Source organism: Mirounga leonina, unplaced genomic scaffold (assembly GCF_011800145.1).
Source record: "Mirounga leonina isolate KUSES-001 unplaced genomic scaffold, KU_Mleo_1.0 Mir_173, whole genome shotgun sequence".
In the NCBI taxonomy this organism is placed as follows: Eukaryota; Metazoa; Chordata; class Mammalia; order Carnivora; family Phocidae; genus Mirounga; species Mirounga leonina.
Window position 1 is genome coordinate 55,109,112 of NW_023270447.1, and position 22,526 is coordinate 55,131,637.

The window sequence follows — 22,526 nt, forward strand, 5'->3', positions numbered from 1 at the left end:
CTTTCTACAGTTTGGCTATTGTGGACTTTGCTGCTATGAACATTGGAGTGCAGGTGCCCCTTCGGAACACCACGTTTGTATCTTGGGGGTAAATACCTAGTAGTGCAACTGCTGGGTCATAGGGTAGCTTTATTTTCAACTTTTTGAGGAATCTCCATACTATTTTCCAGAGTGGCTGTTCCAGCTTGCATTCCCACCAACAGTGTAATATAACGTCTATGTTAATTCAGTAGTTCTCAAATTATTTCTGGTTGTGGAACATTAGGAAGTTATAATGCTAGTTATATAATTATTGTTTTATTTGAATTAAAATAATTAACTAAACAGTTCTTTTTTTTTTTTTAAGATTTTATTTATTTGAGAAAGAGAGAGAGAGCACCCATGCAAGAGAGAGTGAGAGAGAGAGAACGCACGGGTTGGGAGGGGAGAGGCAGAGGGTTAGGGACAAGCAGACTCCCCACTGAGCAGGAAGCTTGATGCAGCGCTCAATCCCAGGACCCTGGGATCATGACCTGAGCCAAAGGCAGATGCTCAGCTGAGTCACCCAGGCTCCCCTAAATGAACATTTCTGAGGATTTAAATATATTAACTACTTATTAAATACTTGGTGCAATTTAATGAACATCTTTTGGGTTTTAGTAGTCGTGCTAGATACTTTCATATCTAATTCTCATAATTTTGAAGGATTGGTTTTGCCATTCCTTAATTATGGATGAGAAAAACTGAGGCTTAAGGGGATTAAGTTGATTGCTTTGTATCACAGAATTAATATTTAGTAGAGGTGAGATTTCAGACCTTATGTTTCTGATTCCAGAATGTATCTTGTTTCTACTCTACAACATTATGCAGTTCATTTCTTACTGTTTGATAAGCAATAAATGACAAGGGAGGGGGAAAATTGATAATAAAAATCTTATTGGATTTATATTCTTAAATATATTTTGATTTCTGTTAAACATGAGCCTTTTTTTAAAAAATAGGCAATGATATGGGAAATGATGATGCCATCGGAGGGAATGTGAGCAAATATATGGTGCTTCCGTCTGGATACAGTGGACAGTCCAAGAAAGGACATCTTATCTTTGATGCTTGCTTTGAAAGTGGTGAGTGTATTGAAGACCATTGCTTTTGAATTTGTCTTAGATTGTTTCAAAATCCCAATTCATCTGACCATTCAGTGTGATTCAACCCATTTAATATTTCATCATAATGGACTAAGTTGTCAGGGAAAAACCAATTTTCAAAGAATTAACTTGGAACTACTTGAAAAGGAAATGCTATGTTTTTGTTGGTATAAGTGATTATTTAATGGTTTAATGGTAATATTAATGAGCATTGATATAGCACCTTATATTTTATTAAATAACTTCAGATATTATTTCTTTTGGGATAAAATAGATATAATTTGACTATATGATAAATCATTAATTATTGAATGTTTATCATGTACCTGGTTCTGCATGACATGCTCACAGAACTTAATCTTTGTCTGAGAGGTCTTCGTATAAAGAAATGATTAGGGAACAGATTCAGTTGAACACAAACCACACAGCAAAAGTAATATTGCATCACAATCATCAAATGCTGTGGGTATTTTGAATGGGAAGATTGAAACTTGATTATAAATTCCCATCCAGTAGGGATTGGATCTTGTTAACTTTTTTGTGCCCCGAACCTCATACTCTGAATGGCACATAGTACATATTCAGAATATTTTGAAAATTTTAATGAGAGAGGTAAACATAATTTTGTTTTATAAATAATTGTTGATTATTTTTGGTTTTCATAATGTGTGTGTGTGCATGCGTGTATGTCATTGATTGGAGGGACATGGCAGTGTCAGTTATGTGACACTTCTCTGAACCCTAAGAACATTGGTTGTTTATCAACAATTGTAAACTTGTTTATGTAAGATTTTTCTCCTGGTTTATTCCATGCTATTTTAGTTTGCTTCAGCTGCCATAACAAAGAACCGCAAATGTGTGGCTTAAACAACAGAAATTTATTATCTAATAGTTCTGGAAATCTGAGATCAAGGCATCAGTAGGGTTGGTTCCTTCTAAGGATTGTGAAGAATATATTCCATGTCTTTTGTCTAGCTTCTGGTGATTTGCTAGCAGTCTTTGGTATTCTTTGGTTTGTAGAATCATCACCCCGATCCCTGCCTTCATCTTCACTTGGCATTCTCCCTGAATGCATGGCTTTCTCTAAATATTCCCTCTTTATGAGGCTGCCAGTCATATTGGATCAGGGGCCACTCTAATGACCACATTTTAACTTGATTACCTTTGTAGAGACGCTATTTCCTAGTGAGGTCACATTCTGAGGTATTGGGTGTTTGGACTTTTTTTTTTATTATGTTATGTTAATCACCATACATTACATCATTAGTTTTTGATGTAGTCTTCCATGATTTATTGTTTGCGTATAACACCCAGTGCTCCATTCAGTACGTGCCCTCTTTAATACCCATCCGCAGGCTAATCCATCCCCCACCCCCCTCCCCTCTAGAACCCTCAGTTTGTTTCTCAGAGTCCATAGTCTCTCATGGTTCGTCTCCCCTTCCGATTTCCCCCCCTTCATTTTTCCCTTCCTGCTATCTTCTTCTTCTTCTTCTTCTTCTTTTTTTTTTTTTTTAGCATATAATGTATTATTTGTTTCAGAGGTACAGGTTTGTGATTCAACAGTCTTAAACAATTCACAGCGCTCACCATAGCACATACCCTCCCCAGTGTCTATCACCCGGCCACCCCATCCCTCCCACCCCCCACCAGGTGTTTGGACTTTGATATGAATTTTGGGGGACATAATTCAACTCATAATTCGTACTATAGCATTGTTCTTCCATTCAGACCTGAACACTGTCCACATACTTAAGAACAATTTCTTCTACTTTTCTTGAATTTTGCGTTATTGCCTTGTCTGGGATGTATTTGGTATTTAGAAAATATCTTTTGAATTCTTTTTACCTCAGATAAAGAGAGGAAGGCTCTTTATAATAAAACAACTGTATAAGGGTTGGAATTATTCTTTTAAAGATCATGTGTTGTTTTGGTTTACTTACAGTCTGAAATAATCCGGATTTCTTTCTTAGATCATATTTTCCTTAACCTTAGTTATTTTTTCCCATCGTTTACTGAAAAGCTCAGTAGAAGAAATTACTCCATTTGACCATATAGTATCCAAAATAATAATGCATATTTGTCCAACAGTGTATGAACAATTGGTTTATATCAATTGTATCTGTGCTAGTAGTGCATAAACCTTGCAGTAATAGTAGAGTGCTTAAGTGGATACCCTTTGGAGTCAGGCTAAAATTTAAATCCTTACTTGAAAACAGCCATAGTTTCCTCATCGTTTAATGGGGAATGATGCCTACCTTACATCTTAAAGAAAAAAAAAATTGTATTTCATTGTTTAAAAAATTAAAACATCTTACCAAAATATATACCAAATAATAATATTTAAAAAATAAATAAGTGAGAAAATCTCAGAAAGAGGAAATAGCAAAAGAAAATTCAGCTGGATGGGTACATAAAATGCATGCTATGAGTTCCCATAAATTTGCTATAGGTAGGTAATAAATTTAACTGAGAGTTTTCTGGTAGCCAGTGCCAAGAGAAAAACAACGTCCATAAGATAAAAATAAACCAAATATTGAGATCTTATAGAAATTCTTCCTATTAGGTTTCCTAAAGTAGACACTGAAATGTGATGAATATCATCCTCAATAATATCCCTATGGTGTTTATAACAATATATTTTATAGGAGTGTGTTTTGTGACATCCTTTATTGTAGACTGAGGGCATAATGCTAAAGGGCATCTTAGTGAAAGCAATTTAGTTGGCACTTGAAACAATTTGTTTGACATATGCAGCTTTCATCTGATCTAATTTGAATTCAGGGATTTATTTTAGATTATTTAAAACAGAAAAGTCACAGGGGTATTCTCTTATGTGCTAACTCTGAGCTACTGACTGTGGCTGCCTGATGTGTTGAACAGGATTCTGTCGGTGCATCCAAACTTACAGAAGAGTTAGGTGGTTAAGAGATTCAATGATTGGGAAATGTTTTTTCATGTGGATGGAGTATATTGCCTTAAGATAGGCTCCCATAAGTATTTTTTTCTTTCTGAATTGTAGAATATGTAAAGTGCTTTGTATATTGCTTGGCCCTGAACTGGGGGATAATCTGTTTTTCTCATGAGAAATAAGTTCTGCAGGTCAAATATGAACTCTCCAATGAATCCCTGGTCTGTTTTTTCCATACCTCCTTCTGTATAAGTAATATTTCCCTTGGAAAAACAGCAAGACAACCCTAACTTTATCCTTCTATAGATACCTGACACTTTTCATGAGTTTTAAAAACTTTGTTCTCTTCTACTACACTTTACCTGCTTCAGGACGGAATCTGAATCTGATTAATCCCTGTTTTCCCAAAGAACCAAGCAGAGTGCTTATGAAATTAGCTCTAAATTAATACTGTATTTATTTGTTGAATGAAGTAATTTGAGCAATAGAAAGGTAGGGAGAGATTAACTTTCTTCTAGTTCTCATGAATAATTGCTTGCTGTCCCCCAGTCTACCAACTTTTCTCAAACCTCCTTGTGTTTGTAGATACTGTTTTCTCTGTGACCTAGATTCCTTTCTCTTCCTGGTAAAATGTTAATTCAGACTCAGCCCAGCATTTCTTCTTCTGAGAAACAATACCTCTCAGGCAAGTTTGGCTGTCTCCACCTACCTCTTAGGCTCTTATATGCTAGCCTTTATTATATTTCTTTCTTTTTCCTTTTCACTGAAACCTTGAAATCAGGGATGGTTTCTTATTTGGTTCTCCAGTGCCTAGTGTACTATCAGTCATATAACAAGGAGCTCAATAAATGTAGGGAGGATAGATAGTGAACAAAATGGTTTTCATAAAGTGAGATTTTAAGATAAATAAAATATTTTTACATTTAGATAAAAATTTAACATTAGTAGCAGCAAGAACATTAAGAAGAAAAACCAATAAAAACCAATTAATTTATTGCTCATCAGACACTATGATGAATGATATACATAGTTTACCTCATTTAATACAGAAATCTTCTGAGATACTATATGTCTCTATGTAGGTGAGGCAACTAATGCTCAGAGATGTAAAGTTATCTCCCTTGAATTGCATGACTGACAGAGGTGTAGCTGACTTTGAAACTGAGGATTGCCTGGCTCAAAAGGCCATACTTTTAACCATTATATATATATATTACCTTATTATAGGTCAGTTTATGACATATAAATAATAGATATATTGTTGAAAATTTCTCATTAAGTTACAAGATATATAGGAATATATAGATATATAGTAAGATATGATATTATAGGTTTTGTGATAAGAAAAATAAAAAATTGTCTACTTGTTTGAAAATAAGCCATCCAAATAAATACTGTTTGGCCATTATATGCAATATGAGTATTGTTTTATGATTGATATGAGTGTGTGTATATTGAATATGAGAAGAACAATATAATTTACACTACAAATTAATTAGTTAACCTCAGAGACTTAATATGATATTTAAATTACTATGGCATGAAAAAGGGTCAGTGAAATAAAGATATAGTTCAGTTGTTTATGTACCATTTCAAAATGATGGAAATAAAAACTTAAAACTTTTATTTTTAATTTCTGCAGTGGAATTTTACACATTTATTTGTGTAATCTTTGAACATTAATATTTTATTTCCTTTGAAAGAAAATAGTCTTTACTCTTGGCACAGTATGAAAATGTGCCATGAATACAATAGAGATTTTGGGTTTTAGCCTAATATCTCACTTTTTCTCTTTTTTTTTAGACATCCAAATGGTTGATATATTTTTTCTTTTTAACTTTTTGATGAAAGTTGACAAATATAATTGTATTTATTTAAAGTGTCCAATGTGATGGTCTGATATATATACATATATATCAGATATATATATGATATAGAGTAACTGCCAAGATTAAGATAATTAACACGTCTATCACCTCACGTAATTACCATAGTTAACTTTTCTATGTGGTAAAAACCCTTAAGATGTACTTTTATCAACTTTCAAGTATACTATACTGTATTAATAACTATAGTCACCATGGTGTACGTATGTTAGATCCTCAGAACTTATTCATATAACTGAAAATTTGTACCTTTTCAGTTACATCATCCCATTTCCCCTTCCCCCCAGGTTCTGGCAACCACCTTTCTATTTCCTGTTTGTTTGAAATTGATTTTATTGCAGCATTATTCAAAATAACCAAAATATTGAAATAACAAAAATGTCCTTCCATATATGAATGGACAAAGAAAATGTGACACACATGCCATGCGCACACACACACACACACACATATATACAGAGGAATATTATTCAGCTAACAAAGAGAGAACTAAATCTATTTGTGACAATGAGCATGAATCTGGAAGGGCCTATGTTAGCTAAATTTTTTTTAATAGCAGTATAGTATAATGCCAAAAATACAGGTTTTGGTTGCAGACAGATCTCGTTTCATGTATTAACTTTGACTTATCTGTAAAATTAGGAAAACAAGTATTTATATTGCAGAACTATTATGCAAAAAAGTTGATATATAAAAGAGACAGCACAATATATGCCTATCAACTTCAGGTAATAATTTTGGCACATGTATAATATCATTTCAAGAGTGCTAAAATGTGCCAGGCACTTTTGTGGGTATATTTATATGTGTTATTACCAATCCTTAGAACAACCCTACAACATAGGAACCTTAGATTGGGTTCCCCCCAGGATCATACCCTGATATAAGGACTTAGGTAGAAGTTGTACATTTAGATAGGGATTTGAAGAGAGAGAGATACTCTGGGTAATTCATGCTTTGCTGGGCAGTTGTGCCACCTTACAAGGCCATTATCTCTTTTAGAGAGAAAAAAAATAGCACATTTTGGAGAAAACAGCATGGTTATGTAACATAAAGTGTTTCACTATGTCTAGAAATTCTGTTGGAGAGATACTGGCAGCTATGAAACTGTTGTTGAATAATTTAATTCTGTTATTTGTTTCTGACTCATAATTGAAACAAAGCTGAACTTTTGTTATTGCAGGGTTTTCATTTGCTTTTTAAATTTCTGACCTCTTTACTGAATTATTTCTACATATATATGGTTATGTATCTACATGTATATTTTTCTCTTTCTTATTTTGTCTGCCTTCTCTTTGAGGAAGAAGTAAAACATTTCATTCCCAAATAACTTTCCTCTAAGAATGATGACATTTCCTGTAGTAACATTACTGAACCTAAGGGCCTCGGAAACAACAGGTGAAGAAGTATGAAGTATGTTTAATAAAATCTTATTTGCACATCTTTCAACTGCTCTTTTTATATTATCTAGACAATATTTTGAAGGGGACTTCCAGTACACATAAAACACCCTCTATGCTTTAGTAGCAAAATAACTTCAAAAAAGCGGACACATATCACTTGATTAAATATGGTTCATTGAGTTGGTTTATAGCTCTCCTCTTTTCAGTGAAGATTTAAGTTACTACTTGAATGATTATACATATATATTAGTTAAAATCTAAGACATAAATACTTTTTCAAGTGATAGCCAAATGATACATTTTCAATTAGAATGTTTAAAAATTTTCTCTTATTGGGGTGCCTGGGTGGCGCAGTCATTAAGCGTCTGCTTTCAGCTCAGGTCATGATCCCAGGGTCCTGGGATCGAGTCCCACATTGGGCTCCCTGCTCCACGGGAAGCCTGCTTCTCCCTCTCCCACTACCCCTGCTTGTGTTCCCTCTCTTGCTGTGTCTCTCTCTGTCAAATAAATAAATAAAATCTTAAAAAAAAAAAAGAAAAAAATTTTCTATTATTATTGATTTCCATTTGCAAACAAAAAATTTAAAATTACATTAGTTAGCAAAACTAGAATGTTGTCTGTGTTTTTATGCTTCATTCTCCATAAAATAATTGTGCTTCGATAGTATACTGCAGTATTGAAAAATCCATACAAATTCTGGGTTGTCATATAGCTTTCAGATAGACTTGCCTTTTGAAGGTATGAGGATATTTTGTGCAGGCCACCTGTTGGCAGTTTGTTTCATTTCTCATCCTTTGCCCATTCTTCTTATTGTCGGGGCCAATCCCCTGAAAATTGCACTTCCGAGGCTCCCTTGTTATCTGGATTCTGGCTAGGTTCAGCTAATAGTAAATTGTAGCAAGAGATTGAAGGGCAGGTAGAAGGGACAAGTCTGGATATTTCTCCCTTTTTTATTTTGGGCAGCATCTCCAGCAGTGGCTATATTTCCTTCATGGTTTTGCCAGATAGCCCCTTCCTTGTGATCCCAACTTTGTTGGATTGCCCTGACTCTCAGGATATCACCACCTCTTGCCTTTGCCCTTTATCCGTGGGTACAGGAGAGACTTCCTGCTATTGTTAATTTCTGTGTTGCCCTACTTTCACCTGTTTGACCTTTCAGCTCTCCCAAAACTTCTGCAACTGGTTTCCTTTTTTAAAAATTTAAATTCAGTTAGCCAACTTATATACATCATTAGTTTCAGAAATAGTATTCAATAATTTATCAGGTTCCTATAATACGCAGTTCTCACATCACATGACCTCCTTTAATGCCCATCACCCAAATATCCCACTTCTTCACCCATCTCCCCTCCAGCAACCCTCAATTTGTTTCCTATAGTTAAGAGTCTCTCATGGTTTTTCTCCCTCTCAGATGACTTCCCATTCTGCTTTCCCTCCCTTCCCCTACAGTCCTCTGTCCTGTTTCTTATATTTCTCATATGAGTGAAACCATATGGTAATTGTCTTTCTCTGATTTACTTATTTCGCTCAGCATATTACTCTCCAGTTCCATCCATGTCAGTGTAAATGGTAAGTATTCATCCTTTCTGACGGCTGAGTAATATTCCATTGTATATATATATCACATCTTCTTTATCCATTTATCTGTCGATGGACATCTTGGCCCTTCCCACAGTTTGGCTATTATGGACATAGCTGCTATGAACATTGAGGTGCAGGTGCTCCTTCGGATCACTACATTTGTATCTTTGGGGTACATATCTAGTAGTGTAACTGCTGGGTCATAGGGTAGCTCTATTTTTAACTTCTTGAGGAACCTCCATACTCTTTTCCAGAGTGGCTGCACCAGCTTGCCTTCCCACAACAGTGTAAGAGGGTTCCCCTTTCTCTGCATCCTTGCCAACATTTATTCTTTCCTGTTTTGTTAATTTTAGCCATTCTGACTGGTGTGTGGTGGTATCTCATTGTGGTTTTTGTTTGTATTTCCCTGATGCCTAGTGATATGTAGTATTTTTTCATGTGTCTGTTGGCCATTTGGATGTCTTCTTTGGAAAATGTCTGTTCATGTCTTCTGCCCATTTCTTGACTGGATTATTTGTTTTTTGGGTGTTGAGTTTGATAAGTTCTTTATAGATTTTGGATATTAGCCCTTTATCTGATATGTCATTTGCAAATATCTTCTCCCATTCCATACGTTGCCTTCTAATTTTGTTGACTGTTTCCTTTGCTATGCAGAAGCTTTATATCTTGATGAAGTCCCAGTAGTTCACTTTTGCTTTTGTTTCCCTTGCCTTTGGAGACATGTCAAGCAAGAAGTTGCTGCGGCTGAGGTCGAAGAGTTTGCTGTCTGTGTTCTCCTCAAGGATTTTGATGGATTCCTGTCTCACATTTAAGTCTTTCATCCATTTTGAGTTTATCTTTGTGTATGATGAAAGAAAATGGTCTAGGTTCATTCTTCTATATGTGGCTGTCCAATTTTTCCAGCACCATTTATTGAAGAGATTTTCTTTTTTCTATTGGATATTCTTTCCTGCTTTGTCGAAGATTATTCACCATAGAGTTGAGAGTCCATTTCTGGGTTCTCTATTCTGTTCCATTGATCCATGTGTCTGTTTTTGTGTCAGTACCATACCATCTGATGATTTCAGTTTTGTAATAGAACTTGAAATCTAGCATTGTGATTCCACCAGCTTTGGTTTTATTTTTTGACATTCCTGTGGCTATTCGTGGTCTTTTCTGATTCCATACAAATTTTAGGATTATTTGTTCCAGCTCTGTGAAAATTGTTGATGGGATTTTGATAGGGATTACATTGAATGTGTAGATTGCCTAAGGAATCAATCCCATTTACAGTTGCACCAAAAACCATGAGATACCTAAGAATGAACCTAACCAAAGAGGTAAAGGATCTGTACTCGAAAAACTACAGAACATTTATGAAAGAAATTGAGGAAGACACAAAGAAATGGAAAAACATCCCATGCTCATGGATTGGAACAATAAATATTGTTAAAATATCTATGCTGCCCAGGTTTCCTGTAATGCATTCCTTTTATTGGATTACCTGGCTTGGGCTCTTATACTCAATCATGCCTGATTGGTTCAGGCTTTGGTTGAAGGCGAGAAATTTCGCTCTGTAATTCTTTGAAGTTCCTGTAAATGGAGGGGCTGGATTTTCAACTCACTCTCTATTGCTTCTCATAGCCCAGGGCCATAGTAGTTGCCAAGATTTGCTGAACTTCAGGGGAAGCTCTTTAATGGTCTGAGTTAACCCTGGTGGCTCAAAGTGTTGTCCATCTAGTAATTTCCTGAGCAAGGTCATGCTTAGTTATTTTATGCCATCTTGGTAGGTGAGTTGTGTTCTTGACCAGATTTTTACATTTAAAAATAGAGCTTATGGGGGAGGAGCAAGACGGTAGAGGAGTTGGAGACCTAAATTTAGTCTGGTCCCAGGAATTCAGCTAGATAGGAATCAAACCATTCTGAACACTTACGAACTCAACAGGAGATTGAAGAAAAGAATAGCAGCAATTCTCTGAACAGAAAAGTGACCACTTTGTGTAAGGTAGGACGCGCGGAGAAGTGAATCTGAGGTGATATTCGGGAAGATAGATGGCACAGGGAGGGAGCCTCTGTCAGCCACTACCAGCAAGTGATAGAGCAGCGGAGCACAAAATCGGAACTTTTAGAAGTCTGCTTCGCTGAGGGACGTCGCTCCAGTGGCTAAGCAGAGGGTGGAACACTCGCTGGGACAGTGTGGTCTCTGGACCCTCAGGGTCACGGAAAGACCAGGGGTGCCTGAGTGCACCAGAGCTCCAAGGTATCGGAGCAGGGAAGCTGGCTGGAAAGACGGAGCCAAGGAGTGGGCTTTCAGCTCGGGGTTGCCATAAACTGTGATCCGCAGCACAGTCGGGCCACTGCTCTTCCAGCAGGGACCCAACAAGCGACAGATCCGGGGAGACTCCCCTTCCTTCCCCTGGTGGAGCGGCATGGGAGTGCACCGCAGCGATCTGCTGTGTTTGGAGACTCCAAATGGGTTGGTGTGCCAGAGATAGAAATGCTCGGTCACAGGCTGGGTCAGCATGGCCTGCGGCTGGAGACCGGGGAGACAGGAGTGATTGACTGCTTTTCTCTGGGGGCTCATTGAGAAGTGGGGCCCCTGAGTTCTCCGCTCCTCCGGGGTAGAGATTGGGAGGCTGCCATTTTCACTTTCGTCCTCCAAAGCTGTATGGAAACCTTTCAGGGAACACAAGCTCCCGAGAGTAAACCCAAGCAGATTGCTTAGCCCAGCCCCCGGCAAGGGCCGTGCAATTCTGCCTGGGGCGAAGACATTTGAGAACCACAGCAACAGGCCCCTCCCCCAGAAGATCAGCAAGAATAGCCAGCCAAGACCAAGTTTACCAATCAATGAGAAGAGCAGAACGCCAGCACTAGGGGAATACTGCTCATAGAATTCATGGCTTTTTTCCTCCTGTTTCTTTAGTCTTTAAAAGTTAATTTTTTAAATTTTCATTTTTTCTTTTTCTTTTTTTTCTTGAATTTTTCCTTTTCCCTTTTTCAACCAACATTTTATCAATTCCTTTTTAAAAAATCTTTTTAATTTTTCATTTTTAGAGTCATATTCTATCCCTTCATAGTAGTTAACCTTATTTTTGGTATATATATAAATTGTTCTCTTTAAAATTTTGGGATACAGTTTATTCTAACAGACCAAAATATACCCTAAATCTCTAGTGTATGGGTTTGTTCTAGTCTCCTGCCTGATCACATTCTCTCCCCCACCTTTTTTTTTAATTCCTCTTCTTTCTTTTTTCAACCAACTTCTTATCTTACTAATTCCTTTTATAAAATCTTTTATAATTTTCATCTTTACAGTCATATTCCATCCCTTCATCGTATTTACCCTTATTTTTGTACATATATAAGTTTTTCTTTCTTTAAAACTTTGGGACGCAGTTTCTTCTAACAGACCAAAATACACCCCAAATCTAGTGTGTAGCACTGATCTATGCACCAGCCTGATCATATTTGATCATATTCTTTTATTTTTTTAATCTTTTTTCTTTTTCTTTTTTTTTTTTTTTTCTGTTTTCTTTCTTTCCCTTTCCTTTACCGCGGTTTCAGGTCTCTTCTGATTTGCTTAGTGTATACTTTTCTGGGGTTGTTTTACCCTGTTAGCATTTTGTTCTCTCATTCATCTATTGTCCTCTGGACAAAATGACAAGATGGAAAAAAATCACCTCAAAAAAAAGAACTAGAGGCAGTACCGGCTGCCAGGGACCTATTCAATATGGACATTAGTAAGATGTCAGAACCAGAGTTCAGAATGATGATTTTAGAGGTACTAGCTGGGCTTGAAAAAAGCATGGAAGATATTAGAGAAACCCTTTCTAGAGAAATAAAAGAACTAAAATCTAACCAAGTCAAAAACAAAAAGGCTATTAATGAAGTGCAATAAAAAATGGAGGCTCTATGTGCTAGGATAAATGAGGCAGAAGAGAGAATCAGTGATATAGAAGACCAAATGATGGAAAATAAAGAACCTGAGAAAAAGAGAGATAAACAACTACTGGATCACAAGGGCAGAATTTGAGAAACTGATACCATAAGATGAAACAACATTAGAATAATTGGGATCCCAGAAGAAGAAGAAAGAGAGGGGCAGAAGGGATATTGGAGCAAATTATAGCAGAGAACTTCCCTAATTTGGGGACAGAAACAGGCATGAAAATCCAGGAGGCACAGAGAACTCCCCTCAAGATCAATAAAAATAGGTTAACACCCTGACATCTTATAGTAAAACTTACGAGTCTCAGAGAGAAGGAGAAAATCCTGAAAGCAGCTTGGGACAAGAGATCTGTATCCTACAATGGTAGAAACTTTAGATTGGCAACAGACCTATCCACAGAGACCTGGCAGGCCAGAAAGGACTGGCAGGATATATTCAGAGCACTACATGAGAAAAATATGCAGCCAAGAATACTATATCCAGCTAGGCTGTCATTGAAAATTGAAGGAGAGATAAAAAGCTTCCAGGACAAACAAAAACTAAAGGAATTTGCAAACACAAAACCAGTCCTACAGGAAATCTTGAAAGGGGACCTCCAAGCAAAGAGAGAGCCTAAAAGCAACATAGGTCAGAAAGGAACAGAAACAATGTACAGTAACAGTCACCTTACAGGCAATATAATGGCACTAAATTCCTATCTTTCAGTAGTTACCCTGAATGTAAATGGGCTAAATGCCCCAATCAAAAGACACAGGCTATCAGATTGGATAAAAAAACAAGACCGACCGATATGCTGTCTGCAAGAGACTCATTTTAGACCCCAAAACACCCCCAGCTTGAAAGTGAGGGGTTGGAAAACCATTTACCATGGTAATGGACACCAAAAGAAAGCTGGGGTGGCAATCCTTATCTCAGACAAATTAGGTTTTAAACCAAAGACTGTAATAAGAGATGAGGAAGGACACTATATCTGACTTTAAGGGTCTATCCAAGAAGATCTAACAATTGTAAATATCTATGCCCCTAACATGGGAGCAACCACTTATATAAGCCAATTAATAACAAAAGCAAAGAAACACATCAACAATACAATAATAGTGGGGGACTTAAATCACCCCTCACTGAAATGGAGAGATCATCTGTCGACCTCTGAGAGTCGGGGACCTGGGGCGGCAAAGGAACTGACAAAAAGAGATGACAGTATAGAAGACACAGGGGACCCCAAGCAAACAGCCTGAGGCCTCGAGGTTTATTTTCCATACCCTTATATTCCATCTACAGCGATATAGATCTATCATGGTTTACATCAGGGGCATAGTAAGGCACATTCCTCCATGTATACAGGATTAGTCAAGCATGTAAGAATCTTTAAAACAGAATAAAGGAACAGAGGGGAGTGCCCAATGTGCTGTTTACAGGACAAGGGAACAAAGAGGGGAGTGCCCAGTGTGCTGTTTACAGGACAAGGGAACAAAGAGGGGAGTGCCCAGTGTGCTGTTTACAGCTGGCTTCCTATCTACAAAATATCTTCTGCTGAGTACTTTAGAACTGACCACACATGTACCAAGGGCATTTCACTCTGATCCTTTTGGGTTATTTTTAACCCTGCAATCTTGAGTTTTCTCAGAGATCTCGGAGTCTGAGCGAACATGCACCAGTGGTCATTGTGGCGTTCTTTTACCTATAATCATCTAAGCAAAAGATAAACAAAGAAATAAAGACTTTAAATGCCACACTGGACCAAATGGAGTTCACAGATATATTCAGAACATTCCATCCCAAAGCAACAGAATACACATTCTTCTCTAGTGCCCATGGAACATTCTCCAGAATAGATCACATCCTAGGTCACAAATCAGGTCTCAACCGGTACCAAAAGACTGGGATCATTTCCTGCGTATTTTGAGACCACGATGCTTTGAAGCTAGAACTCAGTCTCAAGAGGAAAGTCGGAAAGATCTCAAATACATGGAGGCTAAAGAGCATCCTACTAAAGAATGAATGGGTTAACCAGGCAATTAAAGAAGAATTTAAAAAATTCATGGAAACCAATGAAAATGAAAACACAACTGTTTAAAATCTTTGGGATGCAGCAAAGGCAGTCCCTAAGAGGAAAGGATATAGCAATACAAGCCTTTCTCAAGAAACAAGAAAGGTCTCAAGTACACAACCTAACCCTACACCTATAGGAGCTGGAGAAAGAACAGCAAATAAAGCCTAAACCCAGCAGGAGAAGAGAAATAATAAAGATCAGAGCAGAAATCAATGAAATAGAAACCAAAAGAACAGTAGAACAGATCAACAAAACTAGGAGCTGGATCTTTGAAAGAATTAACAAGATTGATAAACCCCTGGCCAGACTTATCAAAAAGAAAAGAGAAATGACCCAAATAAATAAAAGCATGAATGAAAGAGGAGAGATCACAACCAACACCAAAGAAATACAAACAATTATAAGAACACATTATGAGCAACTCTATGCCAGCACATTAGATAATCTGGAAGAATGGGTGCATTTCTGGAGATGTATCAACTATCAACTGAACCAGGAAGAAATAGAAAACCTGAACAGACCTATAACCACTAAGGAAATTGAAGCAGTCGTCAAAAATCTCCCAATAAACAGAAGCCCAGGGCCAGATGGCTTCCCAGGGGAATTCTACCAAACATTTAAGGAAGAATTAATACCTATTCTTCTGAAACTGTTCCAAAAAGTAGAAATGGAAGGAAAACTTCCAAACTTGTTTTATGAGGCCACCATTACCTTGATCCCCAAACCAGACAAAGACCCCATCAAAAAGGAGAACTACAGACCAATATTCTTGATGAACATGGATGCAAAAATTCTCACCAAAATACTAGCCAATAGGATCCAACAGTACATTAAAAGGATCCTTCTCCATGACCAAGTGGGATTTATCCCTGGGCTCTAAGGTTGGTTCAACATCCACAAATCAATCAATGTTACACAATACATTAATAAAAGAACAAACAAGAACATATGATCCTCTCAGTAGATGCAGAAAAAGCCTTTGACAAAGTACAGCATTCTTTCTTGATTAACTCTTCAGAATATAGGGATAGAGGGGACATAGCTCAATATCATAAAAGCCATCTATGAAAAACCCACAGTGAATATCATTCTTGATGGGGAAAAACTGAGAGCTTTCCCTCTAAGGTCAGGAACACGGCAGGGATGTCCACTATCACCACTGCTATTCAACATATTATTAGAAGTCCTAGCCACAGCAATCAGACAACAAAAAGAAATAGAAGGCATCCGAATCAGCAAAGAAGAAGTGAAACTCTCACTCTTTGCAGATGATATGATACTTTATGTGGAAAACCCAAAAGACTCCACCCCAAAACTGCTAGAACTCATACAGGAATTCAGTAAAGTGGCAGGATATAAAGTTAATGCACAGAAATCAGTGGCATTCCTATACACCAACAACAAGACAGAAGGAAGAGCAATTAAGGAGTCAATCCCACTTACAGTTGCACCCAAAACCATAAGATACCTAGGAATAAATCTAACCAAAGAGACAAAGGATCTGTACTCAGAAAACTATAAAATACTCATGAAAGAAATTGAGGAAGACACAAAGAAATGGAAAAACGTTCCATGCTGATGGATTGGAAGAACAAATATTGTGAAGGTGTCAATGCTACCTAGAGCAATCTACACATTCAATGCAATACCTATCAAAATGCCATCCACTTTTTTCAAAGAAATGGAATAAATAATCCTAAAATTTGTATGGAACCAGAAAAGACCCCAAATAGCCTGAGGAACGTTGAAAAAGAAAATCAAAGCTGGTGGCATCACAATTCCGGACTTCAAGCTCTATTACAAAGCTGTCATCATCACGACATTATGGTACTTGCACAAAAATAGACACATAGATCAATAGAACAGAATAGAGAGCCCAGAAATGGACCCTCAACTCTATGGTCAACTCATCTTTGACAAAGCAGGAAAGAATGTCCAATGGAAAAACGACAGTCTCTTCAACAAATGGTGTTGGGAAAACTGGACAGCCACATGCAGAAGAATGAAACTGGACCATTTCCTTACAGCACACAGAAAAGTAGACTCCAAATGGTTGAAAGACCTAAATGTGAGACAGGAGTTCATCAACATCCTAAAGGAGAATACAGGCAGTATCCTCTTTGACCTCAGCCACAGCAACTTCTTCCTAGAAACATCGCCAAAGGCAAGGGAAGCAAGGGCAAAAATGAACTATTGGGACTTCAAGATAAAAAGCTTTTCCACAGCAAAGGAAACAGTCAACAAAACCAAAAGACAACCAACAGAATGGGAGAAGATATTTGCAAATGACATATCAGATCAAGGGCTAGTATCCAAAATCTATAAAGAACTTATCAAACTCAACACCCAAAGAACAAATGATACAATCAAGAAATGGGCAGAAGACATGAACAGACATTTTCCAAAGAAGACCTCCAAATGGCCAACAGACACATGAAAAAGTGCTCAACATTGCTTGTCATCAGGGAAATCCAAATCCAAACCTCAATGAGATACCACCTCACACCAGTCAGAATGGCTAAAATTAACAAGTCAGGAAATGACATTTGTTGGCAGGGATGCGGAGAAAGGGGAACCCTCCTCCACTGTTGGTGGGAATGCAAGCTGGTGCAGCCGCTCTGGAAAACAGTATGGAGGTTCCTCAAAAAGTTGAAAATAGAGCTACCATATGACCCAGCAATTGCACTACTGGGTATTTACCCCAAGGATACAATTGTAGTGATCCGGAGGGGTATTTGCACCCTGATGTTTATAGCAGCAATATCCACAATAGCCAATCTATGCAAAGAGCCAAGATGTGTATCGATAGGTGAATGGATAAAGAAGATGTGGTATATATATACAATAGAATATTACGCAGCCATCAAAAGGAATGAAATCTTGCCATTTGCCACAACGTGGATGGAACTGGAGGGTATTATGCTGAGTGAAATTAGTCAATCAGAGAATGAGATGTATCATATGATCTCACTGATATGAGGAATTCTTAATCTCAGGAAACAAACTGAGGGTTGCTGGAGTGGTGGGGGGTGGGAGGGATGGGTGGCTGGGCGATAGACCTTGGGGAGGGTATGTGCTATGGTGAGCACTGTGAATTATGTAAGACTGTTGAATCACAGACCTGTACCTCTGAAATAAATAATACATTATATGTTAAAAAAAAGAAGAAGATTGTAGGAAGGAAAAATGAAGGGGGGGAATCGGAGGGGAAGACAATCCATGAGAGACTATGGATTCTGACAAATAAACTGAGGGTTCTAGAGGGGAGGGGTGTGGGGGGATGGGTTAGCCTGGTGATGTGTATTAAAGAAGGTAGGTACTGAATGGACCACTGGGTGTTTTAAGCAAACAATGAATCATGGAACACTATATCAAAAGCTAATGATGTAATGTATGGTGATTAATATAACATAATAAGAAAATAAATAAATTAAAAAAATAAAAATAGAGCTTATGTGTGTGGACTGAAGGGCTGCCCAGAGTTTCTTTTTGGGGGGAGGGGTTCTGGTTTACACGAAAATTTTAAAAAAACCATAATTATGTAGAAATGTTATGATGTTTTTGAAAGAATATTTTTGGCCCCCTGCTGAGCTCCTATTCCATGGTCTAGGCTGAAGTCCTTAGACATTGTTTGGTTTTGAGTATGTACCCATGTGGGTGCCTGGGTGGCTCAGTCAGTTAAGTGTCTGCCTTTTGGCTTAGGTCATGATCCTGGGTTCCTAGGATTGAGTCCCACATCGCATTGGGCTTCCTGCTTAGTGGCAAATCTGCTTCTCCTTCTCCCTCTCCCCACCCCCACCCCCCCGCCCGGCCCCGTGCTCATACTTGCTTGAGCTCTCTCTCTCTCAAAGTAATAAATAAAATCTTTTTTAAAAAAAGAAAATATACCCATGTAATTTCACTTTACTCTGTGAGTTTGCACTTTATCTTGGCAAGTTGTTTATTTTACAATCCTTTTTCTTTCGGACAAGCATGAACTTTTTGAATAAATAAAAATTTCCCTTTCTTCTTTTCTTGCCTGCTATGGAAAATAAGATGCAAGAAGCATTGTAGTCAGATATATAGTTCTATAGAACAGAAGGCATTAAACCTTAGCTTTGCCTTTCACTAATGCTGTACTTTGAGCAGAGCCTCAGTACCTCTTTAAAACAGGCATGACAATATTTATCTTACAGGGTTGTTGTATGGAGTGGTATTACCAAAAGCCTAGCAATAGTGGCCAGTACTGAAATGTGAAGTAAGACCAGAAAGGGAAATGATTCATTTTTTGTATATAGTTGGTACGGGATGGTGTTTGGTGATGGTGGGAGACATTTTAGAGGAGTTAACATAGGAATTGCACTTTAATACACTGCCTGGAATGTTCTTTCAGAAAGCATGTTTTTTTTCCCCTCATTTCAGTTTTTTACTCAAATGTCTCTGACCCTGTGTAAAATTTCAACTGTTAGTCCCTAACATTTCCTAAACACCTATTTTATTTTTTTTCTTAGGACTTACAACTATGTAATATAATATTAATTTTACTTACTTACTTATTTTTTAATTGTCTCTCTCCTCCATTAGAATATAAACTCTGTGAAGGTAGGATTTTTCTTTCATTCCTTGGTGTCTAGAACAATGCCTGGCACATAATAGGTGCTCAATAAATATTTGTTGAAAGAATTAGTGTGAGAATGAGTATAAATTACCAGATGAAATTAGTTATACATGGATTTATTATATTTTCATGAGTATTGACCTCAAATTATAAAGTGCAAAGTTGAGGAATTTAGCATGAGTGTAATGATTTATAGAAAACAATCACCTATCCAGCAATCTTTTTTTTTTTGATACTATTACTGAGAACTTGGGTTTGGATGGTGGGAAGCTTTTGAATAGCCAATATAGTTGTAAAATACATGTATTAAAATTCATTTTCCTTACTTCTCAGAGGTGATACTTAGCATTTATTTCTTCTTATTCAGACAGTTTTAAGTATCTTGATAATATGCGTTTTACCTCAGGAAATTTGTAGTTAGGGTGGAGCCTGAGGAGATAGGAATGCTCTTTGGTGAGAAATCAAAGTTCACAAGCTGACAGAAGGTAGGAGGCAGAAAATATAAAAGTAAACAATAAAATTTAAGCATATAACCCTTTATAGATCTGTTCTTTATTATCATGTTAAGATTAAATGAAGTACAAGATGATTTTAGAACGACTTCCAGTAAAAATAGTGATGTCTCAATACACCTATTACATTTTTATCCTCTCAGTCTTGTTTGTATCCTCACTGTTCCAGCAAGACAGTTCTCTGAAAGGTTGCCAGAGACATTAGTCATGTAATTTGGTGGTCTTGTCTTAATCTTGATTCCTCTGTAGCGTATGACATTTCTAATGATTATACTTATTTTTTGACACTTGTTTTTCCCTGGCAGCATTGACTCTGTTGTCCTTATTCACCTCCCTCTCTGACTGACCATTCTTGTTTTCATCCACATGTGACCCTTAAGGCATTTGGAGATGTCCTTTTTTAAAATAATTTTTATAAATCTTGTGTATTACATCTAATAATTCAACATCCATCCATCCACTGAGAATTATTATTATGCTCATTAAATATTTTGAATCCATTAATTTCTTTGTATATGCCTTCCTCATTCAAACTACAAACATCTGTCAGAACTACCATTCTTCTTGTTTCCTTCCATACATGCTTCCTACTCCCATTATCCATTCTTATAATCTTTTTTTTTTTAAGATTTTATTTATTTATTTGAGAGAGAGAATGAGAGAGAGCACATGAGAGGGGGGAGGGTCAGAGGGAGAAGCAGACTCCCTGCCGAGCAGGGAGCCCGATGTGGGACTCGATCCAGGGACTCCAGGATCATGTCCTGAGCCGAAGGCAGTCACTTAACCAACTGAGCCCCCCAGGCGCCCTCCCATTATCCATTCTTAACACAGCATCTAAAGTGATCCTTTTAAAACTCAAATCTGAGTATATTCCTGTCCTATTTAAAATATTCCACTGTCCTTCCATCAGAATTAGAATAAAATCTAGACTCCTTATCTTGACTGCAAAGTCCATCTGGACCTTGACTACTTTTCTATCTTATGCTATTCCATTCTTCCTAATAATGCTTTAGCCACGGTGACTTTCTGCCTGTTCATAGAGTAGGCCAGATTTGTTTCTGCTTTAGGCTGTTTGGTCCAGACATTTCTTCCTCCTGAAATACTGATCCTCTTCCCCCTCCACCAACATCTTTGCATCTTGGCATTCAGATCTCAGCTTACATATTGCTTCCTCAGAGAGGCCTTCTCTGAATAGCCAGTCTAAACTAGCCACCCAGTCACTCTGTCATATCATCCTTGTTCATTTACTTGTTTATTTATCTGCCTCTCCTACAATAAGAATAGTCACTTTGCTAAGGAGGCTTTTTAGACATTTTATTTTTCTAATCCCCGCACCTCTACAAAATTTAATTCTCAGATACAGTGTATATCTCTTTATGTACCGTGGGCTTTCAAAGGGCCACAAGTCATTTTAATACGTAAAATTTCCTTGGTTCCTTAGATAACACTCTTGTTGTGAGTGAATGCCCTACCTGTATGATTCTCCTCCTCATGTATACATTTTTATTTTTATCATGTTACCTAGTATTAAATCATTATTTTTGCTTTGATAATGATATTCTTCGTGGGAGTATTTTTTCACATTTTTATTGAGAACAGATCATCCTCAAGGCCTGCCTTTGAAGTTACTTTTTCCATGCAGTTTTTTATGATCTTCTAGCCTTGTATGATGTTTCTCTCTTCTAATTTCCAGTTACAACTTTTTTGATATTTCTTTTATGGAACATAGATTTTATTGTTGTCTGCAAACATAGGCTTCTTGAGGGCGGGAACAGTGATTTCTTTCCTTGTACTACATTGGCTAGTTTTTAATAGGTACTTAAAACATACATGAGTGAATGAATAAATGGCAATTCCTTAAAAATAACAGGGTAGGTATAAAATGTTTGGTAAATTTCTACTCAACTAAAAATCTTCATTTTCTTTTGGATGAATGAGATATTTTTCTATAGTCTTCTGTTCTCCTACCTCTGTCCTTGTCTCTATAGGGGTAGAGTTAGTATAGATGAGGTAATGGAAATCTAATACGGTTCTTTGCTTTATCATTAACTCAGATTTATATAGGATATCCTAAAGGAGCCAAGGATAGATGTATTAACCTGATTCAGTGCCTTGTCTTCGTCTTCAGTTGTCACTCTATTCGTAATTTACACATCAGTCACAGAACATTTGTATTTTAAGTATCCCTTAAATATAGCAGAACATTCTTGTTTAAAACAAATGTGTTGGAAGAAATATCTCATAGGGCAGATTTCATTGCAACATTTAGAAGCAAATGCTCATATCCATATGTACTGGTTAATTTCTTCCCAATATGTTTTGTGTGTTTTTAAAAAATTTTCCTGTGTGTTAAACTTAAATTACAAAAGGTTTTTATCTTTTATCAATTTTCATAATTATTTCTGAAGAGTGTGCCAACAAAAGAATGAAATGGCTTTTTTACTTATAAATTTATAAAAAGAGATGTTGAAATAGTTTAAAAATGTATGTAAGTGTAGGCTTCATTTTTAATATTTTAGTGCTTAAATATATTT

The 22,526-nt window shown here is 37.0% G+C and overlaps 1 protein-coding gene across 1 annotated transcript in view; it reads left to right on the plus strand.

The window, feature by feature from the left end:
* The window catches only part of LOC118019441 (cytosolic carboxypeptidase 6-like), a 273,414-nt gene that overhangs the window by 117,474 nt on the left and 133,414 nt on the right, over nt 1-22,526 (plus strand). Inside the window, exon 2 of the mRNA XM_035018603.1 lies at nt 981-1,103. Within this exon, the coding sequence (XP_034874494.1) occupies nt 981-1,103 (123 nt within the window). The remainder of the gene's footprint in view (nt 1-980; nt 1,104-22,526) is intronic.